Source organism: Oncorhynchus gorbuscha, linkage group LG02 (assembly GCF_021184085.1).
Source record: "Oncorhynchus gorbuscha isolate QuinsamMale2020 ecotype Even-year linkage group LG02, OgorEven_v1.0, whole genome shotgun sequence".
NCBI lineage: Eukaryota > Metazoa > Chordata > Actinopteri > Salmoniformes > Salmonidae > Oncorhynchus > Oncorhynchus gorbuscha.
The window spans coordinates 67,177,904-67,204,197 of record NC_060174.1 but is presented as its reverse complement, the minus strand read 5'-3'; the positions used below and the strand labels follow the sequence as shown (position 1 = coordinate 67,204,197).

The following is a 26,294-nucleotide window of genomic DNA, read 5'->3' as shown; positions in this document are numbered from 1 at the left end:
TCACAAAGTAGATGTTCCAACTGACTTGCCAAAACTATAGTATGTTAACAAGAAATTTGTGGAGTGGTTGAAAACGAGTTTTAATGATTCCAACCTAAGTGTATGTAAACTTCCGACTTCAACTGTAGACGTACAGAGGCCCATTATCAGCAACCATCACTCCTATGTTCCAATGGCACGTTGTGTTAGCTAATCCAAGTTTATAATTTTAAAAGGCTAATTGATCATTAGAAAACCCTATTGCAATTATGTTAGCATAGCTGAAAACTTTTGTCACTAATTAAAGAAGGAATCAAACTGGCCTTTAAACTAGTTGAGTATCTGGAGCATCAGCATTTGTGGGTTCGATTACAGGCTCAGATGACCAGAAACAAAGACCTTTCTTCTGAAACTCGTCAGTCTATTTTTGTTTTGAGAAATGAAGGCTATTCCGTCCGAGAAATTGCAAAGAAACTGAAGATCTCGTACAATGCTGTGTCCTACTCCCTTCACGTCAACAGTGAAGAGGCGACTCCGGGATGCTGGCCTTCTAGGCAGAGTTCCTCTGTCCAGTGTCTGTGTTCTTTTGCCCATCTTAATCTTTTATTTTTATTGGCCAGTCTGAGATATGGCTTTATCTTTGCAACTCTGGCTGGAAGGCCAGCATCCCGGAGTCGCCTCTTCACTGTTGACGTTGAGACTGGTGTTTTGTGGGTACTATTTCATGAAGCTGTCAGTTGAGGACTTGTGACTTCTGTTTCTCAAACTAGACACTCTAGTGTACTTGTCCTCTTGCTGAGTTGTGCACCGGGGCCTCCATCTCCTCTTTCTATTCTGGTTAGAGACAGTTTGCGCTGTTCTGTGAAGGTAGTACACAGCACTGTACAAGATCTTCAGTTTCTTGGCAATTTCTTGCACGAAATAGCCTTCATTTCTCAGAACAAGAATAGACTGACAAGTTTCAAAAGAAAGTTATTTGTTTCTGGCTATTTTGAGCCTGTAATCGAACCCACAAATGCTGATGCTCCAGATACTCAACTAGTCTAAAGAAGGCCAGTTTTATTGCATATTTGATCAGGACAGCAGTTTTCAGCTGTGCTAACATAATTGCAATAGGGTTTTCTAATGATCAATTAGCCTTTTAAAATAATCAACTTAAATTAGCTAACACAACGTGCCATTGGAGCACAGGAGTGATGGTTGCTGATAATGGGCCTCTGTACATCTATGTAGATATTCCATTAAAATCAGCCATATCCAGCTACAATAGTAATTTATAACATTAACAGTATCTACACTGTATTTCTGATAAATTTGATGTTATTTAAATGGACACAAATTGTGCTTTTCTTTGCAAAACAAGGACATTTCTAAGTGACCCCAAACTTTTGAACGGTAGAGTATAATGTTTGACTAACACAAACTCATTTGAAACCTTGCTTACATTTGTATATAATCAAGTTATGTCTCTCTATTAGGTGCTGGGATACTTAGGAACAGATTTCGTCAATTAAAATCCCTTGGAGCGGATTTCCTGTTTTTATTTATTTGTCTTATGTCCAACAATGAACGTTCCACACACTAAAGTACTTAAGGGGCCAAATAAATTCGCCCGCGGGCCATCAGTTTGGGAACCCTGTTCTAAAGGTTTCGTCCTTTCGTTTTTCCTTGGCACTGCTGTTAAGGGACCTCCGCCTAGTTGTTGTAAAGCCCTTTGTGACAACTGTAATGATAACATTTGTTTAACTTTGTCTCATCTGTGGACACGTGAAGCGCCACAGTCCTTATTTGGGAAATTTGACAACATCACCGCATGTCTTCTTCAAAATTCCGTGGCCCCATTTGTTCTGTTTCCTTAAGAGTGACAGTGCCAGCGTGCATCGTGGCGCGAGCTGTATCTCGTCCACTGAAGACCGGAGGAGTAGGTGAATTCTGCGCCATAGACGGAGACGTTCGTATTGAGTGGCTCCCATCATTGGCTTTACAACTGCGCAATAGGAAAGCTGAATCACTCATCCCGACTGTTTCGCTACTCAAATGTTTTCCATCTTCGTTTGTCAGAGGTAAGCTGGAGGGACAGTTATCGATAGCTATACTCTGCCAGGCTGTTTGTTTGAAAGGCTATTTGTTGTCTATTTAAGCGACGGACCTTGTTAGTAAACATTCTAATTCAGAAGCTTCTCTCTGTGCCATAACTTGATTATTGAAAAGCTTACATAATGCCGTTGAAAAGCCAACGATCAATCACATTTCACTCTTAATGTGCATGAGAAGGGATATATAGGTATCTACAATCAAGCTATAGAAATGTAGCCTACTTATTCAAGTTACATAAAACTATTAATTTAGACTATAATGCACATGTTATTGTAGGCTACTGGGCGATCCACCCTTGTGGGTTTATTTTAGTATGTGAATTTAGTTAACCAAGTTCCCCCCAAAAATATAACTTTTAGAGGACGTTTCCATAGGTGGTCATGCTATAGTGTTTTTTCTTTAATAAATTAGTTGGTTATTACTTACTCATTTTATGAATCATTACCATTCTCAAAATGTCCACTTGGTTGTGTAAATATGGTGTCGCATTATCACGTTTAAATGCCACGTGAAGTTGCGGCGGGAATTGGGAAATTAACTGAATGCGGAATTGGCATATTCCCACTCAATCTCACACACACACACTATTCCCAATTTGTTTCACTAGTTTCTGTGACGCAATATGGATTGTTGTCCACAAGGTGGCGATATCTGTGCATGTATATATGCCATATATATATATATATATATATATATATATATATATATATATATATATATATGCCATTTATATATATATGGATGATATAACTGCCTACTTTTGTGTGGAGGTCTATGATTATTTTTCGTACAGTTACACGTAGGTCTGTTTAGTGCAGATGATTGAATGTGATTATTGTCTAATGTAGATTATTACATATTTATTCTCAATTAGTGGTTGTACTTCACTAGTAATTAACTACATTTCTCAGGGTTTGGTTATTGGCCAGTTGAGCCATAATTAATTTTCCAAATAAGATACTAGATCATATAACTTCTGTCAGTACCAATCTACTCAGGTCTCAATTTAGTACTTCTCTATTTGTTTGTCATATAAAATGGGATCCGGGGAGGTGATCAGTGGGGTTACAGAACGTTCAAAATGAATGGTACATGGAACAGACATGATGATTCTGTCATGTAGGAAGTGTGCCCTCCTTAACATGAGCCAGCTCTCAATCTGTGTTACTCTCTGATTGAAATGATCAATGTAGTGTTTGCTCTAGTCAGTTGCATGCTATTAACACATGCTAATCGCTTTTTCATTTCTCTTGACAGTGGGTGGTGGCAGGTAACGAGAGGTGAAAAATGGCACCGCCTTTGTAGACACCCTATCAGACACCTACAATTGAGTAAGCACTTTCTGTGGGCCAATAGCAGAGAGCGATGCATCCACACCTAGGACAAGGGTGGGCCATAGGAGAAGAGGACAGAAGATGAGATGTCAGCTCTAGCCAATGGAAGACATGGTTTGATTGACTTGCAGAAGATGAAGTCCAACTAAGCCAATAGCCTCCAAGATGAGGTGCGTTTCCAAATCTGCTCAGCCAATGGGAAGGGAAATGTCATCACACGTTAAAGAGATAGCTCAACCAAATTATGAATAATTCAAATAGTCTTTGAGCGCGAAGAGATTGTCTGGTCCACATTCCTGTATACATAGCTACAGCCACTGTTTGCATCCTTTAGCATAGATAACCAAAATAAAGGGACCCATGATAGTAAATCGAACATGCTCTTATTGGCATTCACAAATCATCTCTTGCTGCAAGTCTCAATGCTTTGATTACAATCGATTCCCCGCCACAGGTTCTTAATGTTGTGTCTGGATGCACAGCACCGTACCATCCACATTATGCAGCCATAGCACACACCATGGCTGCCATTATGTTGTATGCAGTATGTATAGCTTATACAAATAAGTAGGCAGTGATTTGCTTTTCAAGATGCCCCAGTGGTAGACAGGGGCACACAGCATTCAAGCTGTGTGTATGTGTGAGAGAGAGCCTTGGGTGAGTGTCCATGTTACACGACTCGTACATGGAGGGTGTAATGTTCAGTTTCCATGGTGAAAATGGAATCCAGCCTCTGTGGCAGTGCCTGCTGATTGGCCCATATGGCCACATGGGGTTGTGCTGTGAGCAGATGGTTGGCCAATGGGGTAGAGGCAGCATTGGGGCTGTTGCTAAGGAGAGTCAGCTGGACTCTTTTCTCTCTCTCTCTCTCTCTCTCTCTCTCTCTCTCTCTCTCTCTCTCTCTCTCTCTCTCTCTCTCTCTCTCTCTCTCTCTCTCTCTCTCTCTCTCTCTCTCTCTCTCTCTCTCTCTCTCTCTCTCAGATCTGTCCTTCAGACTGTCTGTGTCTATCCACTGTCTCTGGTGTATTGGTTGATTAAGGGTGAAGAGGGGGCCAGTGAGAAGCAGCTCTACTGGGTGTGGGCTTTATGTCACGTAGGCAAGACCCTCCCCACATAAACCCAATGCCCCCTGCCCCACCTTCCCCGGCCCATGTAGCAGCCAGCTGACGTCCTGTGGGTCCAATGCTGGAGTCCAGTGCTACTGGCCTGGTTAGTCGTCCTCTACGACCCTTTGGTCATCCCTCATTCGAATGCCTGTCTGTCAGAGCCTCGCACATAATCACCACTGTCCTGATTAATCACACAGACATAAATTATTACACACATCAGGGCAGCATCCTACTTTACCATTATGACTCTATATTCCTCCAATATATTATATTAAGAGGATACAGTCTGACAGGTTTATGTCTGTTTTCTGCAAATGACTTATCACACATGTAATGTCTTACCCTCTGACATAATTGAAATCCCAGTCATTCCATAGCACTACTTGTGGTGCTTTTAAATTGCAGGTTTTGTGAGCTCTTGCCAAATACAGGGCATGTGAGTTTAATGTCTGAAACAAAGTGCTTGTCTCATACAGTATGGAAGGAGAGAGTCAGTCCGCCTGATTGGATTACAATGCAACTGATTCCAACATTTTGAATACGGTAAGGGAGTATTTAGTAGGAGTATTACTGTCAGTGCTAGAGGGCAAGTTCATAACTATCAAGCCATTCATGGAAACCTATACAGTTGCCAGTACTAAGTATGGAGGATGCAGTACGATTTGGGGAATATCTGCCACAGAGAAAATGGAGTCTTTGCTACCTCACTGTGGTGGTTTAAAAATAGCTGCTAGTTCTGTTGGCTTTATTCCAACACACACACACACACACACACACACACACACACACACACACACACACACACACACACACACACACACACACACACACACACACACACACACACACACACACACACACACACACACACACACACACAGAGAGGGGGGTGTCTCTATCTTTCACTCTGTCCTTGTCCCCTCCTCCTGTTTAGCATAGGAGGATTGGCATGAGACCCTCCTCCCTTATTGGCTGGTGTGAATTAAATGGCGGTGTGGGGGCCCGCCCCTTAGGTCTCTGCACGTGGATCAGTCTGCTGTTAGAGCCTGAGTATCAGAGAGGAGAGGAAACCAGGAGCAGAGGAGAGGGAAGAGAGGAAGAGGAGAGGATTGGGGGAGGAGAGAGGAAAGAGGAAAGGGAGAGGAGCCAAGGGGTGTGTGGAGCAGAAAGAACGAGTAAAAGAAGAGAACAAAAGGAGAGTGCAGGTAAAACAAGGAGTGTGTCTTGTCTGTTTCTTTGTGTTACTGTACAGAAGGGGTGCAATTGTGTACACATTTGTGCAAATATTGTTTTGGGTCATATATCGGTGCATGTTAGGACATGTCTTTTGTGTTGATATATTACCACTGCACATACTGTACTATTACTATGCTGTATGTCTGCAGATTGTGTGGCACAGTTATGCACTACGAGCACACACACACACACACACACACACACACACACACACACACACACACACACACACACACACACACACACACACACACACACACACACACACACACACACACACACACACACACACACACACACACACACACACACACACACACACTGTACATAAACACAGTCAGCTGACTTGTGCTGAAAGAATTTTAGAGTAATGGTTATTCCTGTCGTGTTAGTCTCTTTAAGCCTCTGTTTAGACTCAGGCTTTAACTTTGTGCTTTACAGCAACGCAGGGTTTGGTCCGTGTTGATGTGTGTGGTTTGGTTGCTGTGATACAGTAGTAAAACAGAGCGTAACCTTACATTTCCGTGCTGGAGAGAGTCCAGTGATTGCAGCGCGTGACCTTGTGTAGGTATTGATAAACATTGTGTTAATAGAAAGTTTCCCGATAGGGAGTGCAGCTTGTCAGTTTATTGCTGAAAGATGTTATTGTATTCCAAATTTTTTTTTTTTATGTATTGGATAAACCCAGTGTATTGTTCCGAATTTCTATGAAAATGCAGGCCTTTTTGATTTAAGCTTGCCAGGGGTTTTCCTAGTGTGCAGATCCCAAACAGGGAGCCTGGTAGTGGGCTAACTTGTCCTCCTTGTGCTAAAAATGGCCGAGCATTTTTGACCCACATTTAGTGCTGTATTTATACACTACAGTGACTCACTCTGGCAGCTGCAAATAGAAGGAGTAAGGAACAGCCTTGTTTGCCCTTGCTAAGTTACAATAACACACCCATGTGGATACAAACACATACTAACACCCTAACACACACACACTCTGGGCATCAGGGTGTATTTCTTCTCTGGTTTTTAACATTTTATTTCACCTTTATTTAACCAGGTAGGCTAGTTGAGAACACCTTTATTTAACCAGGTAGGCTAGTTGAGAACACCTTTATTTAACCAGGTAGGCTAGTTGAGAACACCTTTATTTAACCAGGTAGGCTAGTTGAGAACACCTTTATTTAACCAGGTAGGCTAGTTGAGAACACCTTTATTTAACCAGGTAGGCTAGTTGAGAACACCTTTATTTAACCAGGTAGGCTAGTTGAGAACACCTTTATTTAACCAGGTAGGCTAGTTGAGAACACCTTTATTTAACCAGGTAGGCTAGTTGAGAACACCTTTATTTAACCAGGTAGGAACACCTTTATTTAACCTAGGTTGAGAACACCTTTATTTAACCAGGTAGGCTAGTTGAGAACACCTTTATTTAACCAGGTAGGCTAGTTGAGAACACCTTTATTTAACCAGGTAGGCTAGTTGAGAACACCTTTATTTAACCAGGTAGGCTAGTTGAGAACACCTTTATTTAACCAGGTAGGCTAGTTGAGAACACCTTTATTTAACCAGGTAGGAACACCTTTATTTAACCTAGTTGAGAACACCTTTATTTAACCAGGTAGGCTAGTTGAGAACACCTTTATTTAACCAGGTAGGCTAGTTGAGAACACCTTTATTTAACCAGGTAGGCTAGTTGAGAACATATTCTCATTTGCAACTGCGACCTGGCCTCTTCAACTCTTCTGTGGTTCACCACTGGTCACCAACCAGTACATCCAACCACTTGACCATGCTGATTCTATGATGAGGTTAATATTCAGTACACCCAACCACTTGACCATGCTGATTCTATGATGAGGTTAATATTCAGTACACCCAACCACTTGACCATGCTGATTCTATGATGAGGTTAATATTCAGTACATCCAACCACTTGACCATGCTGATTCTATGATGAGGTTAATATTCAGTACATCCAACCACTTGACCATGCTGATTCTATGATGAGGTTAATATTCAGTACACCCAACCACTTGACCATGCTGATTCTATGATGAGGTTAATATTCAGTACACCCAACCACTTGACCATACTGATTCTATGATGAGGTTAATATTCAGTACACTCAGCAGCTGCCTGTTTTCCTCCCAAATAGGTTCCAGGTGGTCGGATTGGTCCGTGTGTTTCATTCATTTAGTGGTAAATATTTCTTTGTTATGAGAGACTCAGCAGTAGGCCAGGGTTAGAGGTCAGGGGTGAGGGGTCAGTGTGACAGCTTTCTGATGAGGTCCCTGCCCCTCTACTACCGCCCTGCGGGGTCACAGATCATAAAGTTCCTGCCCTGCTGATGCACTTGCCTAGTGATGATCTCCATGACAACCAGTCCTCTGCACATACTAGCACAGGCAGGCTCTCTCTGACACACATTACCGCACACACACGCAGACACACACTCACACTCATTTACTAACACACACACACACACACACACACACACACACACACACACACACACACACACACACACACACACACACACACACACACACACACACACACACACACACACACACACACACACACACACACACACACACTCCTTCATTGCTGTCGTCTTTGAAATGCCACCTGGTCTGTCGGTATCGTTTGCAAGAAAAGATGCCCCCCTCGAGCCCCCCTGTTCCAAGCCTGCAGTGGTACATTCCAGTACTTGTCTGAGGTCTGTGCTTTCTGGAGCATACAGAGGGAGAAGCCTCCATTTTGGAGAGAAAGAGAAGGTAGATGTGGGAGAGGAGGGGAGGGAGAGCGGGGCTGTGAGGTTATAAAAAGTTATTTTTAGAAAAGCTATATATATGAATCTCATACGTTCTGCTTGGTGTCAACTCAGGTCAGCATTTTACATTGTCTTACAGACATTGAGTACTTACAGTAGGCTACATACGCATCAGTGTCTCTGCCTGTTAACCTGTGGATGGGAGGCTGTATGTGTCAGTATCCGTTTGTCTGCTTGCTGCCCTGTCAGTCTGTATTCCAGGTTGATTTGTGTAGTTGTGTTTTGTAGGTGTCACTGAGAAGTGACGTCTCCCTCTTCGCTCAGTTCTCTTTCTCTATTTTTCTCTATGTGTCTAAATGCTCCACATGTTGACCTGGGAATGGGAGTTGGGTATCAGAGCCAGGTCTGTTGTGGTTTGGTGGTACAGCCCATCCCCCCCCCATATAAGATAGGATCAGTATGCTTCCTGCCTCCTCCTCCACTAAGCAGCTTATAGTGACCTCTGTCTGTCTGTGTGACTGCCCTGATTGTAGAGGCTCCGCCATGTTCACCCACACAGAAGGCTGCACATCTGCACTGGGTTGCTATGTCACCAGCAGGCAGATACAAACACACTGTTCAGTGTGTCAGTGTAGCGCAACGGGGTGAGCATTAATGCTGTATTGGAATCTGCTGTCTCTGCCTCTTTGGTTGAGGGACACTACTGTTCTTGTGTCAGTTGCAGAGAAGTTTTTTAAACATTTACATTGAACCTTTATTTCACTAGGCAAGTCAGTTAAGAACAAATTCTTATTTACGATGACGGCCTAGACCGGCCAAACCCGGACGACGCTGGGCCAATTGTGCGCCGCCCTACGGGACTCCCAATCACGGCCGGTTGTGATACAGCCTGGATTTCGAACCAGGGTGTCTGTAGTGACGCCTCAAGCACTGAGATGCAGTGCCTTAGACCGCTGCGCCACTCGGGAGCCCCAGTTGAAAGGCAGGGTTTGACAGTACAAAGACATTCTGCTCTAACGTCAACATTTCTGCTAACTTCAACACTCTAGAGACCGCAGAAGGATTATAGGATGATGTATGCTTCTATTGAGGCAACTCAAATTGGAGAATTTAAAGCATATGACTCCCATTGTCAGAAGACTATTATGCGTGGTATTATTATGCACCTTTTCAAGCAGGCTGGTTGAACACTGAGGAAAGCATGTCTGCTAATCTGGAGAGGTTAGTTACTTCCTGTGGAGTGTAAGGTCGTTCTGGGGGAGAGGAAGGGGCACTCTCACCCCTGGGGCTGACACCTGACTGGAGAGAGGCGAGATGGGTAAAGATAGAGGACGAGGGGGAGTTTACTCTATCATGGTTATTCAGCACAGGAGCTAGGGTTGAGCGGTATCCAGATGTTCATACCGTCATCCCGTTTCTGTACCATACCGGGGTACACGGTATTAACGGAAGTGCACACAAGGGGCGCAATTTTTGCTGTTGATGCACAAAACAATTTAGGCAACAGGGATCTTCCTCCAGGGGATTCGATGTCTCTGCTGTAACCAAGAAGCATGATCTTGACGTCTCGACACTCAACTAGCATATTAGCAAATCAAATGCATAGCTGGAGCCCTGGGCTGGATGTCATTTAGATTCCTCATAGTTATTAGAACGAAGAAGAAACACCTCGGTATACAGTATAACCGAGATATCGCACCAAACTAAAATGAACTTAAGTAATAAGTCAGTGGAGAAGCGTCTTGTTTTTAAGATGTGCAGCAGCGGGGATCTTTATGAACAACTTAAGGCCCATATCACCTTATTCTCTTAGGTGTTTTTCTTCCAAAGCAGATGTCAAAACGAGACGTATTATTGATAACAGATTTTAGTGTTGTTTTACTTCACACAATCCACAGAACAGGTTTTAGACTTGTTTCCCTTTCACACAACCCACAGAACAGGGTTTAGACTTGTTTCCCTTCACACAACCCACAGAACAGGTTTTAGACTTGTTTCCCTTCACACAACCCACAGAACAGGTTTTAGACTTGTTTCCCTTCACAGAACAGCATCAGAATTCATGAATGGGTATTGAGTAATAGTAATGAGAATTCCATAATAACAATGGCATTGACACTCGCAAATCTCAAGGGCCATTCACACACACACACACACACACACACACACACACACACACACACACACACACACACACACACACACACACACACACACACACACACACACACACACACACACACACACACACACACACACACACACACACACACACACACACACACACACACAGCGAAGAAAATTTGTCTCGGTAAGGCAGAGTCTTGCTCTTGGCTCTGGGGTAAATTATATCATTGGTTGCCAAGGATACAGGACACAGTCTGTGAGTAAGAGAGGGAAAGAGAGAGACAAAGAGTGCGTAGCAGACACGTGGAGAGAGATAGTAAGTGGGAGAGCGAGTGAGAGAAGGAGGGAGCTGGAGAGGAATCAGTCTTGTTGAATTGGGTCTGGAGTAGGAGAGGTGACGAGGCGATAGGGGAGGGGCCAGAGAGAGGAAGGCAAAAATAAATTACATCCGACTGGCTGGTCAAATGGGGCTGGGCCATCCTCACGCTCTCCCTCTCCCTCTCTGCTTTCTATACCGAGCCATTCGTTCCCTTTCTTTGTCTGTCTACTGAGGGGAGAAACGCCAGAGAGAACAGTGTGTGTGACAGAGAGGAAAGAGAGGGGGGAGAGGGGAGGACAAGAGAGGAATGAAAAGATGGCAGAATGGAATAGAGATACCTACTTTCTTTTTAGACAATAACCCCCTTTCATGTCCTCACATCTGTGTCCTACCTGACAGTGGTTTCTCCTCCCTCTCTCCTGTGTTTGTGGATGTGTGTGTGCTGGCTAGCAGAGGGAGTGGACGCCTGTTCTGTTTAACAGGACTTCAGGCTGAAGCTGAAGCTGAAGTGGGCTGCTGCCTCTGTCCCTGAGTGAGTGGCGTCTTCACACCGAGAGCACACAGACGGTGTCCCCTCCTCCCTCTCTCTCTCACAGCACTCAGCAGCAAGGTAAGACTAGAATGATCCTTCACCTCTCTCTCTCTCTCTCTCTCTCTCTCACACACACACACACACACACACACACACACACACACACACACACACACACACACACACACACACACACACACACACACACACACACACACACACACACACACACACACACACACACACACACACACATATGGGCAGGGGGTCACAGTAAAAAAACAGGTTTCCCTGGAGAGGGATATGTGTAAGTGAGGGTTATGTGTTTCCCTGGTGACAGAGACACCGGTTACCAGGGAGATTTAGTGAGTGTTGAGGACAGTTATTTCTCTGGTGACAAAGACACCGGTCTCCTTGGTGATAGAGAACGATAGAGGGCTGCAGTTCCTGAAAACTGAAGGACAAGTCTGCTCAGAAGCGACTGACTGACTGACTGAGCTAGTAAAGATGAAATGTGGAGCCACCCTCTTCCTCCACCCTCTACTAACTCAGCTGCACAGCTATACAGTCTCCATTTGTCTTATGAAATGTCCATTCTCTCTCTCTCTCTCTCTCTCTCTCTCTCTCTCTCTCTCTCTCTCTCTCTCTCTCTCCTACTCTCCCTCTGTGCGTTGGAATTCTGCTGTAGGATTGCCTCTGTTTTGCATTGCTTTAAGTAAACAAATATGCGATCTTATTCATTGTTCAGTGTCATCATACACACACAAGAAATGTCTACATGTGTGTGTTAGAGGTAGTGTGTGAGACACAGCTTGGGGTAGAAATGTAGTGAGGGGTGGGTGGGGGGAGTGCAGGCTTTTGTGCAGGAAATGGAATCATTATCGATTGCTATGGTGATCTCAGGCACCAGGCAGGCACCACTAGAGGCACACAGATCATTACTACTCTGTATACTGCACTGTGTGTGATGTGGTCTGGACAGAGAGGATGTAAGATGAGATATGATCTGTCTATCTAGCATGGTTTCATAGGAGCAATAAATTCTCCATTATTGTAAGTGTGTGTGAGTTTGCGTGCACGTGCGTGCATGCATGCTTAATGTTTCTGTCAAAGAGTATCCACAGTGCTGTGTATTTTGGCAGTTCTAGTGGATGAGTAAGCAAAAGTCTATGCTCTGCCTGTGGACTGTGTGTGTGTGTGTAGGGAGGATGTCAAAATACTTCTCCCCTACACACTCTCACCCACAACCCCCTGAATGAGAGCAATTTCCTGTGTGCTGACATACTATAATCCATCTGCGATCTCACACACACAGACACACATACATACACACACACATACACACACACAGACACACACACAGACACACAGACACACATACATACACACAGACACACAGACACACATACATACACACACACAGACACACATACATACACACGTGCACACACACAGACACACAGACACACATACATACACACGTGCACACACACAGACACACAGACACACATACATACACACGTACAGACACACAGACACACAGACACACATACATACACACATACAGACACACATACATACACACGTGCACACACACAGACACACATACATACACACGTGCACACACACACAGGGCTGATATCATGTAACCTTCTCTCAAGACCCCTCTATCACCTGCCCTCCTAATTCATTAAAGGTGCCTGGAGGCAGACGTGTATATGTACTCACTAGATCTGACATACATGATGGTGGTGCATGCAGGCCATGAAGCATAGATCTACAAGTGCTAGATTGGATATGCAACTTGGAAGAACCTAATAGAATCGAGAAATGAATGCATGGTTTCAACCTTCACAGACATTATGTATCATCTCTCTGGCGATATATATTTAATAGCTACATCTCATAGCATGGATTTTCTGGGTTCTTGTTTTGCCTAAATTCTTTGACGTCTTTTTTTGTGTATTCTCATTGGATGAGAGACCTGTCTGTCCCCACATAGACAGAGGATCACTTTCCCCATACCCACCCCCATCCATCCAGGACCCCTGTTTGAAAGAGCGATTGTCCGTTCTTCAGGAATGAAGTGCACAGAGGAGGGGCGAGGGGTGTGGCTGAGTGGCCAGACAAATGAAGGAGGGGCGAGGAGGAGGGGCGAGGGGTGTGTGTTTCTGGCTGCTCTACACACCGAGCACAATGTGTGCTTGTACTCTGATTCACTGGGTCACAGGCCAGTCCCATGGGTCGGAATATTTGGGTTTGACTGAATATAAAATGCTGTGTTTACCTCAATTTGACTCGATCCCAAACACACACGCACAGTCGCGCGCGCGCGCACACACACACACACACACACACACACACACACACACACACACACACACACACACACACACACACACACACACACACACACACAGACACACACACACACACACACACACACACACACACACACACACACACACACACACACACACACACACACACACACACACACACACACACACACACACACACACACACACACACACACACACACAGACCCAGTGTGTGTAGAACCTATTTTATTATTTGGTGATCTCTTTCTCATTACTCACACGTCTTAATCAACCCCAGCCCTCTCCCCTACCCGTACTCTACTGGCACCCAGGATCCTATAGATGGGCTAAGAGGTTATTTATTCAGTGTATAGGAAACGTAGGTAGCTGAAACCATAACAGGCTAAACTGATGTTTTAGTTTAGCATCATAGTGTCTCAACAGCAACATATATTCTAGTTTTCACCTGTCACTGTTACCACTACTACCACGCAGCTGAATGAACTGGAGTTGGTTTGCATATTAGACAGAGAGAATTTAGGGCCCGAGAGAGATTATTTAGTGCCTGTAATGACCTGCAATGTACGGCTGTCCTTTTGGAACATAAGATAAACATTCTTCTCCGTATGTGTGTTTGCATTGTGCTGTAGTACACAGTAGTATTCTAACATGAATGTAAACAGCCTGACGGGAAAGTCCTCTTTCACTGTCTACTTAAAGTACATTCATACACACAGACACACGCTCTCTCTCCATCTCTGTTGCTGTCACACACATCCATTTCCATGATCAACAGTAGAAGCGGCAGATCAGCACTGCCCCTCTATTCTCTCTCCGTCTCTGCTGTCTGTGTTGCCTTCATGTCCAGACTAGAATGGTTGGAGAAATAGAGCAGACAGGCCTTTATCAGTGGCTGGCCACGGGCTGCAGTTGCTGCAGGTCGCTGGTGATCAGAGAGGGGCTGGATGCAGGGTGCAGCTCTGGCTGACTGGTGACAAACCACAAACAGACATGAGTGTTCCAGCAGATTAGGAGGCAGACACGGAGAGAAAGTGAAACAGAAAAGGGGAGAGGAGAGTGTTGTGTGTTTTGTAGTTGCAGTGAATTGTATTTGTTGTCATTATAGGATCTAAGACCAGTACCTAAAGGTTGTCTATTGTTGGTGTGTGGGCAGTGGCAGTTGTCTGCTGGTGTAAGGAGTTGTAGTGCAGTGTTGGAGGTGTATTAACATGTACAGCGTAGCGAGTCTGCAGAGACTGTGAACGTCAGGCATGATGTGGTTAGTGGTTGATATTTTGGTGGTTTAGCAACTGAACACTAATCTCTCTCTAGGTTGTGGTTGAGAGTTATTGAAGGAAAGACAGATTGGTGTGGTTGTGGAACCCTCTCAGTTCTATAGTAGAGGGCTTCACAGACACAGACCGAGTGTGGAGAGTATTTCTACCTCTGTGTACAGTACTGTTTGTGTCCATGGCAACCATTTGCCTTCGTGTAGACTACAGTGTGTGTTCATGTGTGTATGTTTGCTCATGTTCTACCCTAGTCCAGTAAAAAGTGTGTTTTATCCTGTCTCAGGCTGAATGTATCACCCAGCAGAGCAGTATCATGGACGTAACACCAGGGACTCCTACCCTGCTGGAGGACCTCACAGAGGAACATGGGCCCCCGTCAACAGTCGCCCCTGGGGCCCTCCAAACAGGTGAGCCCTCTTCTTACACCACAGTCTACTGACACACCTGTGATGGAGTCTGTGCTGAGCCAATGGTAACCCTCCTTTATCTACTGTAGGTACACCGGAGGAATCAACCAATCCCAGCACGTTAACAAGATTTATGACAGGTGAGTGAAACATCTCAATTGTTCACATCTTACATTGAGTGCAGAGCACATCTTTGAAATGTTAGTCCACTGTCACCTTGCTGCAGTGGTCCCTTAGTGATCTCCACTTTCTCTCTGGAACGTAGAGGGGCCAGGCCCTCCTTCCATGTCCAGGGAAGGGACCCTCAGAGGGACCCGAGACCAGCAACACGACCCTGGGCCCAGAAAGACCAGGCTTATGAGACCCAGGGCTGGCACCAGGACTCCCCACGGTCATTTCAAAACCATGGTCGCAACCAGGGAGGCTACCAAACAGGACCGGGGGAATCCTACACCATCTGGGACTTTTACAACAACCAGTCTCCCAGAGTGAGAGGGGTAGAGGGCAGCCTATCGACAGCCTATTCTATACTCTACATAACTCATCATTTACTACATACAGTAGTTAAGTTTATGTCTTTTTCTTATTGATTGCATGACTTTAATGATGATAATTGTCTCTCTCAGTATGGGGGTCCCCACCAGCACCAACGGCCCAGAGATCCCCCTGGAGACCTGGGCTCCCCAGCAGAGAGGTGGGCCACCTCAGACCGCTCCAGGGCCTTCCCAGGCAGGATGATAGACCAGGGACCAGGACCATGGAAGCGCCCGCCCCCCCACAAACACCACCGTGGCCAACCTCCACACCGCTCCCCACACTCACAGCACTCTCCGCCCCCCAAGGAAGACTGCCCTGCCAAGAGGAGCAGGAGCTCTGGCCCTGAGCAGGTCAGTCATCACTTGAGCTAATGATCTTGTTTGCCAGGAGTGGACGGTCCCCGCCCACAGTTAGTCCTGTATCAATGCTTGAGGAACATGTCTACTAACCTGATCTAGGATCAGATTTCTCTACTGCTAAACTTAACCATGTATCTGATCCTGGAACAGTTGTCTGAAGTCACTCGTGTAGCTGTGATATTTATACAATAGCACCACCTTCTTGTAGGGATCAATACACCAAGACACTTACTGTTTAGTACTGTTCTCTCTCACCAGCCCTCTCACCGTGGCTCAAAGCATTTATCTGGACCAGACCAGCCACACTCACCACCCCACTACCTCCCTCCCAAACAAGGTTTCTGGAACCAATCATATGACAGACCTGGTTCTCGCACCCATGCTGACAGGAGGACCTCGTCTACCGAGTTACAAGTAAGTCGGTTAATAGTCAATGTTCTTTAAGAGAACAGTGCTCTTAAGACTACTCATTGATGAACAATCCTTTCTCTCTTGTTATTTCAGGAATCCATCAAGTCAAGATTAGGGCGTTTCAACTATAGTACACATCATTCTACCCATAGTCCAGTTCCCCAGGTCCCCTTCGATGGTCAAGGCCCACCTCCTTCCTCCTATCCCCGCCACCCTTCTCCATCCCAGCCCTGTGGCGGTAGCAGACCCCCCCACCATGGATCCTGGGTGGAGGTGTATGGCCAGTCCCAGCCCCCCTCCTCACCAGCAGAACACACCGGCGTGCCTTACAGCCAGCACCACCAGCGCCCCCCATCACCCCCCTCAGTACCTCAGCACAGCCCCCCAGCTCCACGCTCCCACAGACAGAAGAGGGATCAGACCCCCTCCCAGCCCTCTGCTACAGAGCCTCCCCACCGCAACAGCAGCCACAGAGTTTTAGGCTTCACAGCCCTGAGCTCCTCCTGCCCCTCTGGCCTCTCCAGCTCCACCACTCCTAGTAAGGCCAGTGGGAAGAAAGACCCTCCACCCAATCAGAGGAGTCCTGACACTGCCGCTGGCACACCCCATAAACGGGGACCAAGGACCCCCTCACCCAGTCCCACTCCTCCCCCTCTCTCTGCCTCCCGCACAGGGCTAGGCTCAGAAACCCAGACCCCACCCAGCTCTCCCCAGGATAGACCTACTGTCAACAACAACAGACCTACTGTCAACAACAACAGACCTACTGTCAACAAGCCAGGGCTTCAGCCTCATCGACACAAACAGACAGAGAGGACCCATAAGGATAAAGCAAGTCGAGCGGAGAGAGGCGAGGTGGGAAAGAGGGAACCAACGAGGAAGATGGAGAAGAAGATGGAGGAGAGGAAAAGGAGAAAGGAGAAAGAAGCGAAAAGGGAGGATGGGGTAAAGAATAAGTTGAGGGACAAGGTGGAGAGAAAAAATAGGAAAGAGGAAGGGAGGAAGATGGAGAAAAGGGAGGAGAGTCTTAGGGCTAAGCAGCTGGAGAAAGCAGAGATGGGATGCTCAAATTCCCCACGTGAATCATCCCTCACTCCATCAGTATGGCCTTCCTCCCCTAAGACTCAGTCTGGATCTAGGGTTCCAGGGAAGCCAGGCCAACCCTCCCAGACACCATCCACCGCTGGCAAACACAGACACAGAGAGAAGGGCCAAGGAAGAGGTCGAACGTCCCATGACCACAGCTCTCCAAATACCTCAGAGACAGTGCCACCTGCTGGCCCGCTTGCCGCCCATCCTAACCAACCCTCACCACATCCATCCAAACACAAAAAGTCAAGGAGGGGAGGGACCCTGTACAAGTCAAACCCAGCTCAACCCAAACACCCCGTCAAGGGCTCACCACTGCCAACTTGTCCCCCACCCACCACCACCACCACCATTAACAACAACATCAGCAGCACCAGCAAGACCAGTAAGAACAGTCCTCAGCCCACCAGCCCTCCAAAACCTTGTAAATGCAGCACAGAGGAAAAGGCTGATTCTACCCCCTCCACACTCTCATCCAAAACCCCAGCAGCTCCCACTGTGGCTGGGTCAGCGGGGTCCATCCCAAGCCAGCAGAACCAGACAGAGACAATGGGTGTGTGTCCAGAAGGGGGGGTCCTGCGGGCCCCAGATCTCCAGCCTGTGGCGGGAGTGGGCAGTGTGGAGGAACTGGGAGACAACCCCCCCGCCAGCCCCCCTGTGCTCAGCTGGCAAGGCTCCCCAGCATCAGCCCTGAGTGAGGAAGAAGAGGAGGAAGAGCAGGGAGGAGTGATGAGGAGACCAGTCCTGCAGCCCAGCCCAACCCACAGCCCGTCCATCTCACCCCCCCATGGGAACTTAGAGGAGCTCAATGAGAAGGCAGAGGGGGTCAGTGAGGGGAGGGGTGCTGATGAGCTTCGCCATAGCGACTTGGCCAAGCTTTATGGCCTGCCTGATACTCCCAATGGAGTGGAAGAGGAGGATGAGGAAGAGGAGGACAGTAGTGGGGACACTTCATCCAGCTCTCTGCCTCCCTGTCGGCCACACCTCCACCAGACAGGAGTGGCTGATGTCTTCAAGTCTTTGGCCTCGTTCCTGGGGGGCCAGAGATACACATATCGGGGCGGTCCATTTGGGCGTCCTCCTCCTAGCTCCATGGGAGGAGTGAAGTACTCTTCCTCCCTCGCCATGGACCCGGAAACCAACTGTCAGGACCAGCAGTGTCCCTCCCCGACATCTGACTCCACCACGCCCCCACGACTCACTACCCAATCACCCACTCACACTACCTCAGATCCGCCTTCTAAACCCCGTCCTCCCTTAGACCTCAACCAACCACAACTCTCCGTGGGGGAGCGCACGAAACAGAAGCACGCGAGATTGGAGGAGATTCAGAATGAGAGGAAGAAGGAGAGGACTAAGGGTGTAGACAGCGGGGAGACAGCCGGGTCTCTGAGCGCTGAGCTGAGGTTGACCACCACACACCGCCTGCCTGCCACCACCAAGGAGGAGCGGGGGCAGAGGGAGGTACGCAGGCGGACAGGCAGGAAGAGGGTACAAAGCGGTGCAGATGGAAACAGGGAAGAGGATGGGAAAAGGAAGAGAAGGAAACAAGATAGCAGTCATCAGAGGAGTGGAGGCAATGAAAAGAAGAAGATAGAAGAAAAGAGAGACAGAAAATCAGCCTCCTCCATTACGTTGTCCTCATGTACACCACCCCCCAGTAGCCCGGTCAAGCAGCTCAAAGACACTAAGAAGAGCCGTCCGATTCCGGGGAACCTCGGCCTCCAGAGCAAAGGCATCCAGGGACAGAAAGACAAGGCGCACACAGGAAACACTGAGCAGGGGGCACAATCGACAGTGAGGAAGGAGGAGAGGTGCAGTGAGCCTGAAACCATGACGGCCACACCAGGCAGCAACACAGACACAGTGGTAACCGCAACTAGCACCATCAACACTCCCTCTACTGCTACCCCCACCCCGGCCCCGCCTGCTGCCCCAGTGAGGAGGACCCCCTGTCCCCTGGCTGCTGCTGATTTCCTGAAGCTGAAGGCCCTGTCCATGGGCCCTCCCAAGGAGCTGAAAATCCGTCTGGTCAAGGTGGAGAGTGGAGACCGAGAGACGTTCATCGCCTCCGAGGTCGAGGAGCGCCGGATCCCCCTGGGAGAGGTCAGCATCAGACACACAGCCAGCGAGGTCATCAGGGCCTGCAAGTGAGTACACAGTACAAGGAAACGTGGGTCAAAGGACATCTGATTGAATTGTAGCTCTTCATCTGTCTCGTTCTCTGTCTGTTTCAGGGGCGCGAAGGTAAAGGGGAAGTTTCGGGAGTCCTATCTGCTCCGTGCTTTCTCTGTAAAGCCTGTTCTCATCACCGACCCACCCATCCCACGAGAGAAGCTTAACCCCCCCACACCAAGCATCTATGTGAGTCCTCACTTCAGGGGCGCTGCACTGCAGTTGACCCTGTGCTTCAAGCTGCCTTGGGGGGAAGGGGGATAAAGCAACACCAACAACAAAAGTTGATCTTCTCTCTTCCTATTATTCTCTTCTTCATTCTCACGTATCACAGTTCTGTATTTGCGCAACACGTTGTTGATGGACTTCTGTATCGTCTTGTCTGTCTGTGTCCAGTTGGAGAGTAAGAGAGATGCCTTCTCCCCAGTCCTCCTCCAGTTCTGTACTGATCCCAAGAACCCTGTCACTGTCATCCGAGGCCTGGCTGGATCCCTCCGGCTCAGTGAGTTTACGTATTTTGATGTTTCTCAGGGCTAGAACTTAAAGGGCAACTCTGTCACTTTTCAACTTCAAATTCTGTATCTCCGGCACAATACCAGTGTCTATATGTGAAAACGGTGCGTTTCGATGGTCTGTAGTTAAAAAGACAAGGTCCTAAATAATGCTTCTTCGTGACATCAAAGGGTAGGAATAAAAGTGTATTTTTTTCAATAGCCAGAGGGGGGCATTTTCTTGCTCCCCACGTCACTTTGAATGTCATATTGTTTGAAGATCACCGTTTTAAAATGTTTTCACTTTTGATCATGTCATCGGGTAGAACTTCTTAACTTTGTTTATTTTCTACAAAACGTTCAAATCATTTCAAATTGACTCACTATACAGTACCTCTCTTCTATCACTCCCTCTTTCTCTCCTTCCCCCCTCTCTCCCTCTATGTCAGACCTGGGTCTGTTCTCCACTAAGTCTCTGGTGGAGGCCAATGCAGAGCATGCTGTGGAGGTGAGGACCCAGGTGCAGCAGCCTGCTGATGAGAACTGGGACGCCACTGGTTCAGGCCAGACCTGGCCTTGCGAGAGCAGCCGCTCACACACCACCATCGCCAAGTACGCCCAGTACCAGGCCTCCAGCTTCCAGGAGAGCCTCCAGGTTGGGGATGTGCACATACACACGGTTCCATACATTTCCCCCCACTTCCTCTCTTTGCCCAGCTAAGTTCATGTGTACTTCTATGTGTCTACAGGAAGAGAAGGACAGTGAGGATGAGGATAAGGAAGAACAAGAAGAGAAGCAGGCTCCATCCTCTGACCCATCAACCACCGCTGCGTCTGGCGCCAGCAAAGCCAACCCTTCTGTGGTTGCTAGCAAAGCCAACCCTTCTGTGGTTGCTAGCAAAGCCAACCCTTCTGTGGTTGCTAGCAAAGCCAACCCTACTGTGGTTGCTAGCAAAGTCGGCCCTACCCCTATTGCTAACACACTCAGGTCAGAACATCCTTAATAAACTCTTTAATAAACCAAATGCAATACATTTCATCAAAACAATATTCCGAAGTTATTGAAGATGTTTTATTGAAATACACTTCCCCTTTCCTACAGGCCAGAGGCAAAATCGACTGGAAATATCATCAAATTCGGCACCAACATCGACCTTTCTGATCCTAAGAGGTGAGATTAGCTTTCCCCGTGGCAGATTGTTTCAAAGCTCAAAGGTCACCGTTGGAGAGGAAGTAGAGTGTTAAATGTACGTGTGTTACCAGGTGGAAGCCCCAGCTGCAGGAGCTGCTGAAGCTGCCAGCCTTTATGCGTGTGGAGTTCAATGGAAACATGCTGAGCCACGTGGGACACACCATCCTGGGCATGAACACCGTCCAGCTCTACATGAAGGTCCCCGGGAGCCGCACGCCTGGTCAGTGTTACCTGGGTGTGTTTTTAGGTGCGTATTGCACGCATCTGAACACGGGGCTTAAATATCTCCGTGTATGTCTGTTTTCAGGCCACCAGGAGAATAATAACTTCTGCTCAGTGAACATTAACATTGGGCCGGGGGATTGCGAGTGGTTTGCAGTCCAGGAGCACTACTGGGAGCACGTCAACAACTTCTGTGAGAAGTGAGTCATGAGGCGGTTTTTATTTTTGTGTGTGTGAGGATTTTGCATTTAGTTCAGCGTTTGAGCTGTTCTGCTCGTTTAAAAAAAGGCATAGCGGTGACCCACAGAGGATTTGAACCAGAAACTAGCCACTTAGATGCCATCTCTGCTCCCTCCTTCAGGCATGAAGTAGACTACCTGACGGGGTCCTGGTGGCCTGTTCTGGAGGATCTGTACCGCTCCAACATCCCGGTGTACCGCTTCATCCAGAGGCCAGGGGACCTGGTGTGGATCAACGCAGGGTCCATCCACTGGGTGCAGGCTGTGGGCTGGTGCAACAACATCGCCTGGAATGTTGGACCTCTCAACTGTGAGTTACTAACCGTGTCCAGCAGGGGAAGCCATAGATTGGAAATGGGAGCTGGGTCATACACAGTACAGAACAGCAGAGAAGAGTGTAGCTATTCTCTACCTCAGTCAAATTATACTGGACAAAAATATAAATGCATCAATTTCAACGATTTTACTGAGTTACAGTTCATATAAGGAAATCGGTCAATTGAAGTAAATTCATTAGGCCCTTGTCTACTGTGTGGATTTCACATGACTGGGCAGGGGTGCAGTCATGGGTGGGCCTGGGAGGGCATAGGCCCACCCACTTGGGATCCATGCCTAGCCAATCAGAATGAGTTTTTCCCCACAAAATGGGCTTTATTACAGACAGAAATAATCCTCAGTTTCATCAGCTGTCCGAGGGTGGCTGGTCTCAAACGATCTCACAGGTGAATAAGCCGGGCTGGCATGGTTACACATGGTCTGCGGTTGTGAGGCCGGTTGGATGTCCTGCCAAATTCTCAAAAACAACATTGGAGGAGGCTTATGGTAGAGACATGAAAATGTTCCACAGCCCCCCCACCCAAATGTAAAGCCCCCTTGGCCTATCCCTGTCCAGAGGTCATTACAATACTAGGCTCATGAACATTTAATTCTCTGACAACAGCTCTGGTGGACATTCCTGCAGTCAGCATGCCAATTGAACGCTCCCACAAAACTTGAGACATCTGTGGCATTGTGTTGTGTGACAGAACTATACATTTTAGAGTGGCCTTGTATTATCCTCAGCACAAAGTGCACCTGTGTAATGATCATGCTGTTTAATCAGCTTCTTAATACGCCACACCTGCCAGGTAGATCTTGGCAAAGGAGAAATGCTCACTAACAGGGATGTAACAAATTTGTGCACAACATTTGAGCGAAATAAGTATTTGTGCGTATGGAGCATTTCTGGGATCTTTTATTTCAGCTCATGAAACATGGGACCAACACTTTACATGTTGTTTATATTTTTGTTCAGTATACTATTAAAATCCCTCTCCAAATGTACTCTATAGTGTCTGAACATAGCCATTATTTGGCCTTAACACTGCTAATGTGAGCCTTGTGTGTCGTCTTTGCCCTTTCAGCATACCAGTATCAGCTGGCTCTGGAGCGCTTTGAGTGGAACGAGGTGAAGAAGGTCAAGTCCATCGTTCCCATGATCCATGTCTCCTGGAATGTGGCCCGCACTATCAAGATCACAGACCAAGAAACCTACAAGATGGTCAAGTGGGTGTGTGTGCGTGTGCGTGTGTTAGTTATACAAGACTGTGTGGGTGCCTCGTCACGTATCTAGTATGCATGTTTATTTCTTGCGACACCTTACCTTTCTTTCTCTCTCTCTCTCTCTCTCTCTCTCTCTCTCTCTCTCTCTCTCTCTCTCTCGCTCTCAGACATTGTCTCCTACAGTCCATCAAGCACATCCAGATTCTGAGAGACCAGCTGGTTGCTGCAGGGAAGAAGATCTCTTATCAGAGCCGTGTGAAGGACGAACCAGCCTACTACTGCAACGAGTGTGACGTAAGTCCCTCTCAACAGCCTGTGGATGTATGCCTGAATCAGACCCGCTATGAACTACCATGACCCAAGTATCTTACCAACAGAGTGTTGATGTATGCCTTTGGTTATTTCTGCAGTGAGTGATTGTGTTGTGTCTGTGTGCAGGTGGAGGTGTTTGACCTGCTGTTTGTGACCAGTGAGTCTGGCAATAGGAAGACCTACATGGTGCACTGTGAGGACTGTGCCCGGACTGTGTCCAAGAGCCCCTCGCTGGCTGGAGTTGTGGTGCTGGAGCAGTACCGCGTGGAGGAGCTGATGAGGACCTACGACAGCCTCTGTGTGGTGAGAGACACACACACAGTTTCTCTGTGCTGTGAGGTCATGTCCAGCCTATTTACCCCCCCTTTAAGACTTTCCTTCCTTCTCTTTCTCTCTCCAGACTCCATCACCCTGCTCCAAGTGAGGCCTCCTTCCTGTTGTCCAACAGCCATAACCAAAACTCCTACACAGTGGCAGCACAGGCGTCATCTTCAAGGAATACTACTACTGCTAACACTTGGTGAACAGCCAACCATGTTTACTCAGTGTTGTTTACGTCACCGTAAGATATCGTCCGTCAGCCAATTGAATTCCAGCTCACTGTCTTCCCCTCCTACCAGCTGCTGATTGGACTTGAGTCTTGAGATAGAATGACTAGACTGGTACAACTACTCGTTAAAAACATGTCAGACAACTACAGAAAATGTGAACATAGTTAGCACTGAAAAATCAGGTCTTATTTAAAACGGACACTGCTGTGATTCAAAAGCGTCAAGTAGCCGGTATATGGTGCATTAATTCAGGTACTTTTATGCAAATCCAATGGAACTTTTTTACACCAATCTAGTTAATCTACACCCATGAATTTACTGTGTTGCGACGCTAACAGCAGGGGAATCGCTTCACTAGCAAAGTAGCCAATAGTCTCAAATGAAATTACATTGTTTTGGTTTTGTTTTCTATTCAGGTCAACTCTTACATTTATAATTCCTGTCTGTCTACTCTTTGGGGTGCTATTTCCATTTCATTTATTCTGACCTAGGTATTTCAAAAGTTTAACCAGCCTAGAAGTACACCTCATTGGCCTTTGCGAACTGTATTTAGATGAAAGGGAAAAATGCAAACATGCAGAAAAGGTTTTCGAAAAGCATTAGGAATATTCATTTAAGAAATACGGGTTTACGAGAGGACTAATCTGGTTTCACTCTTCGTTGGAAATCGAGTCTGTTTTAATTGTGATTTTAGTTTTTGCATAATAATCCTAAATAATGTTTGGTAGAGAGAGATGTGATTGCTACAATATACCCTAAAGAGGATCCCCCTTCCTTTTTCTTTTGATAAATGGTATCGTTCTCCCTGTTTTTAAACCTCTTTTTTTGGGGGGTTGCTATCCTTCTTTTCTGGATTACAGAGAAAATGGAAGAATTGTAAATTGTGACTTTATTTATACATGTATATGTTTTGTTTTCTTAAATGTATTTATTGCATATTGATGGTGCTTCTCTGGGGACACCAGCTATTTTTAAAGTTTCCTATTGTGTGTGGACAGGGAAGGGTAAACAGGGGGAGGTTTGATTTTAATGGTGCTCAACCCCCTCTTGCCTCGCCCAACCCCTCACTAACTGTGTATAAATGATCTATGAATATAAGTCAATGAATATAACTGAAACCGAGAGGTTGGTGCTTAGAACCGCGTCATTACGCTTACTGGTAAATGAATAGAATGATGTCTTTGTACTGTATCTAACTGATAAAAACAATACCTTTTTTTCAACTTTTTTGCATTAATACGACATTCATAAAATTGTGACGCATTTGTGATTTTATGATGGATATTATCAGTATTTGTAGTTTTAGCCACTTTTGAACGAGACTTTTAGGGATGTATAGCGAGGTGTGGGTTTGGGTTCCTTCCGTGTTCTGTCCTCATGAGTATCATTTCAAGGTTGCAATCTTGCTCTCCTCTGACTGTTTATTGAAGCTGCACTGTTTTAAAAGAAGAAGAAAAACCTCCTATCAAAGGAGGCCTGATCCAGACCTGTCTCAAACACCCTGTGATGTTTCTGTGACATTATTGTGAGTAATATTAATCCAAATAAAATCAAAATGTTTGAAGGAATTCTTTGAGTTATGTTTGTAATTGAATTGGTTTCCCGGTATTGATAAGAAGCCTTGATCATTTCACAGAGTACGGTCTGATTTATGTCT

At 46.5% G+C, this 26,294-nt stretch overlaps 1 protein-coding gene across 6 annotated transcripts; it reads left to right on the top strand.

Moving 5' to 3' along the window:
• Nucleotides 1-1,886: 1,886 nt before the first annotated feature.
• LOC124007930 (lysine-specific demethylase 6B-like) lies at nucleotides 1,887-26,201 on the top strand. 6 transcript variants are annotated; one of them, XM_046318840.1, is made up of 21 exons: nucleotides 1,887-2,042; nucleotides 3,334-3,580; nucleotides 11,419-11,575; nucleotides 15,394-15,517; nucleotides 15,607-15,657; nucleotides 15,783-16,014; nucleotides 16,144-16,404; nucleotides 16,672-16,827; nucleotides 16,918-20,063; nucleotides 20,151-20,277; nucleotides 20,485-20,590; nucleotides 21,029-21,234; nucleotides 21,329-21,567; nucleotides 21,682-21,750; nucleotides 21,843-21,991; nucleotides 22,079-22,193; nucleotides 22,355-22,542; nucleotides 23,636-23,777; nucleotides 23,942-24,068; nucleotides 24,213-24,389; nucleotides 24,487-26,201. In XM_046318840.1, exons 4-21 carry the CDS (start codon nucleotides 15,399-15,401, stop codon nucleotides 24,508-24,510), a joined length of 5,634 nt encoding a protein of 1,877 aa, XP_046174796.1. In that variant the 5' UTR covers nucleotides 1,887-2,042; nucleotides 3,334-3,580; nucleotides 11,419-11,575; nucleotides 15,394-15,398; the 3' UTR covers nucleotides 24,511-26,201. The 6 variants fall into 6 exon arrangements, with proteins under 6 accessions (XP_046174796.1, XP_046174788.1, XP_046174780.1 ...); XM_046318832.1 differs by having other exon boundaries at nucleotides 11,416-11,575; XM_046318824.1 differs by lacking the exons at nucleotides 1,887-2,042; nucleotides 3,334-3,580 and adding an exon at nucleotides 5,566-5,724.
• Nucleotides 26,202-26,294: the final 93 nt, after the last annotated feature.

Bases quoted from the DNA above. Each gene is read 5' to 3' on its own strand.
- LOC124007930 (XM_046318840.1), top strand. From the start codon at position 15,399: ATGTATCACCCAGCAGAGCAGTATCATGGACGTAACACCAGGGACTCC. The intron at 21,568-21,681 runs GTCAGAACATCC...CCTTTCCTACAG, and splicing joins CCTATTGCTAACACACTCAG to GCCAGAGGCAAAATCGACTG. The intron at 22,194-22,354 runs GTGAGTCATGAG...TCCCTCCTTCAG, and splicing joins GTCAACAACTTCTGTGAGAA to GCATGAAGTAGACTACCTGA.